Below are 2,950 nucleotides of genomic sequence, written 5' to 3' on the forward strand. Positions count from 1 at the left end.
TTTGTGACCGTTCGACCTCGTCATCCCTTGGGATGCTCTGGTGAACAAATGTTCCCCCAGATGCTGATGAGCACCCTGATAAATTTATAGGTGGCCACCAGATCACCCCTGAGCCTGCGCTTTTCCAAGCTGAATAGCCCCATGGCTCTCAGCCTCTCATCATAAGGTCTGTTTTCCTGACCTCTGATCATGTGTGTGGCTCTCCTCTGCATCGCATTGCAGGCTCATGTTCATCTTGTGCCTTCAATGCGATGTAGCAGCTAGTAAAGTGACCAAAAAGCTGGCTTGCATCCATAGATGCTTCTCAAGCAAATCCTGGGACATCGTTCTCCCCTTGTACTCGGCCTTGGTGAGGCCGCAGCTGGAGTCCTGCGTCCAGTTTTGGGCTCCACAATTCAAAAAGGATGTGGAGAAACTTGAGAGAGTCCAGAGGCATATGTGAATGCATACGTGCACACATCCGGACACATACATGTGCATGCCAACACATTCACATGCCCACACATGCTACCACAAATGTATATGTGGACGCACCCCCCCACTCACCCGTGCTAGGGCCAGGTGCATCTCCAGCTCAGCGATGCGGCGGCCGACACAGCCGCGGATGCCGTAGCCAAAGGGGATGGAGCTGAAGGGGTGATGGGGGGCGGCCCCGGCCCGGAGCCAGCGCTGAGGCAGGAAGCGCTCAGGCTCCGGGAAGCTGCGCTCATCCCGGGACAAGGTGAAGTGGGCGAAGCTGATGAGCGTCTGGAGGGACATGGAGCCGGCAGGGTGTCCTCAGTGACCACCCCACCCCTCCCCTCCCCTCCCAGCCTGGGCCCACTCCAGGAGCAGTGGCACAGCTCCAGCCTGGGGTGTAGCCAGCGCCTCTGGGGAGGACTTCAACCCCTTGACACGTGGGGCAGGAGCGGGGATAGGGGCAAGCAGCAGCCCAGGGGAAACCCCCGCCCAAGAGGCTCTCAACAAAGTGACACAAGCTCCCTGTGGGGCCCCAGCCCCTGACCCAACTAAATCAGCGGCTCCCCACTATAGCAGTGCCCTTCAGCCTCATGGACCTGGTCCCAGCCCTGTAGACTCACCCCCTTGGGGAAAAGATAGCCCCCGACAATGATGTCCTTCTCCACGGCCACGCGAGAGTTGACCTGGACCACGGGGTAGAGCCTGGGGGAGAGGAGAGGAGAGGAGGGAGCTGGGCCTCCAGCCATCAGGTCTTGGAGGGGAGGCCATGGGCACTGCCATGGCAGCTGAGCACCCGTGGGGCTCACGCCGCAGCCTCCCCCCCCTGCCTATCACTAGGGAATCGGGGCCCTGGGCATGGACCAACCAGGGACTTGAACCCGCGTCTTGCCAGCCCTGGCCAAGGGCATCCAGCCCCCACCTGAGTGTCTCCTTGATGATGGCCTTGAGCAGTGGCATCTGGGCCAAATGGGGGACATCGGGGACCTGCCCCCCGACGACGCCAGTCACCTCGCGGTGAAGGTTGGCCTGGGCCTGCGGGTCCCGGGCCAGGTGGTACAGAGCCCACGACAGCGTGTTGGATGTCTGGGTGGGGGGCGGGGGGAGGTGTGAGTGATCAGGGGAGCCCCAGGTAGCCCTGTCCTGACCCCCATCTCCCCCCAGCCCAGCACTTGGCACCTGGCAGAGCAGGAGGGAAACAGGCGGGGCAGGCAGAGCCGTACTGGGACCAGGTACCCTCCCTTCCAAATGCAGCCCAGCCTAGGTCTGGTCCCAGGGCCAGGGCCCCAGGGGTCCCCCATCCCCCCTGGGCCCAGCCTGGCTTGGGGAGGGGGTCACGGGGGGTCCCCGGGGCCGCACCGTGTCCACGCCGGCCAGCAGCAGCTCAGCCACGCTGCCGTAGACCTGTGTGGGCGTGAGGTGGCCGCAGGCCAGCAGGTAGCTCAGGTAGCCGGAGGCCTCCTGGCCCCGCTCCTGCTGCGCCGCCAGCTCCTCCATCCTGCGGTCGATCAGCTGCTTGCCTGTGGGCCCAGGGGTGAGCGGCAGGAGGGAAACCGAGGCAGGGGCAGGCAGGGCCCAGCTGGAAGCAGAGCCCCCCACCCTACTCATGCCGGTCCCCTCCAGCCAGGACCCCCCAGGCAGTCAGATCCCCGGAGTCCCCCAGCCCCCACCCAGGGCCTGGGGGGGTTCCCCTCCCTCTGCAGCAGGGGCACGGTCTGGGCCTGGGCTAGGGTTAGGGTTTGGATGGGGTGATCCTGCCTCGGGCTGGATGCGACCCCACCGCTCCCCTTGCCCCTGGGCCTACGACCCAGCCTCCCCCGCGCCGGCACGGACCGAAGGCGAAGATGGTGTCCCAGCTGCGCAGGTAGCGGTCCCAGAAGGGCAGCAGCGGCCGGGTCCAGGCGGGCAGGGCCGTGACGAAGACGGAGTCGCGGAACATGCAGCCGATGGCGTCGATGAAGCGCTGGGTCTCAGGTGGCACCTGCGGCTCCAGGCACCCGATGCGGGTCTCGAACAGGATGCTGGCGATGCCTGGGGGGAGAAGGGAGGGGCTGGGACGGGCAGGGCCGCGGGGTGATGGCCAGCAGAGCCCCCAAGCCCGACCCCGGCCCCGCACCGACCCTCCAAGGCGAAGCGGTAGAGCAGGCTGGCCACGTCGCCCAAGCCCTGGCCCGAGGGGCTGCCGCGCCGCTTGGCCTCCAGCCGCCCCAGCAGGTCGGATGTCACGGCGTTGAGGGTCCCGGCGTAGAGCATGGCCTCCGTCGGCTTCAGCATCCGCCGGTTCAGCACCTGGCGCAGCCGGTGCCAGCGCTCCCCATCCCTGCACGGGGCACGAGCATCAGACTGAGCCGCACCCTCGGCAGCCCCCCCGCGCCTGGACGGAGATGAGCCCTAGTGTAGACGGGGCTCCGCTGCAGGCGGTGTGTGCACTGCATCTGCAGCAGTGGGGTGCACCACAGTGCCCGAGGGCCATAGTGTAGACAAGGCCTGGGCA

At 66.0% G+C, this 2,950-nt stretch overlaps 1 protein-coding gene across 1 annotated transcript in view; it reads right to left on the reverse strand.

The window, feature by feature from the left end:
- Window positions 1–492: 492 nt before the first annotated feature.
- The window catches only part of LOC109322499 (sterol 26-hydroxylase, mitochondrial), a 4,290-nt gene continuing 1,832 nt past the window's right edge, over window positions 493–2,950 (reverse strand). Inside the window, exons 2-7 of the mRNA XM_019553550.1 lie at window positions 2,577–2,847; window positions 2,290–2,487; window positions 1,816–1,976; window positions 1,379–1,542; window positions 1,080–1,161; window positions 493–747 (exon numbers count right to left, since the gene is read on the reverse strand). Of these exons, the coding sequence (XP_019409095.1) occupies window positions 508–747; window positions 1,080–1,161; window positions 1,379–1,542; window positions 1,816–1,976; window positions 2,290–2,487; window positions 2,577–2,847 (1,116 nt within the window). The 3' untranslated portion in view covers window positions 493–507. The remainder of the gene's footprint in view (window positions 748–1,079; window positions 1,162–1,378; window positions 1,543–1,815; window positions 1,977–2,289; window positions 2,488–2,576; window positions 2,848–2,950) is intronic.

This window comes from Crocodylus porosus, unplaced genomic scaffold (genome assembly GCF_001723895.1).
Source record: "Crocodylus porosus isolate Cpor-Errol unplaced genomic scaffold, CroPor_comp1, whole genome shotgun sequence".
In the NCBI taxonomy this organism is placed as follows: Eukaryota; Metazoa; Chordata; order Crocodylia; family Crocodylidae; genus Crocodylus; species Crocodylus porosus.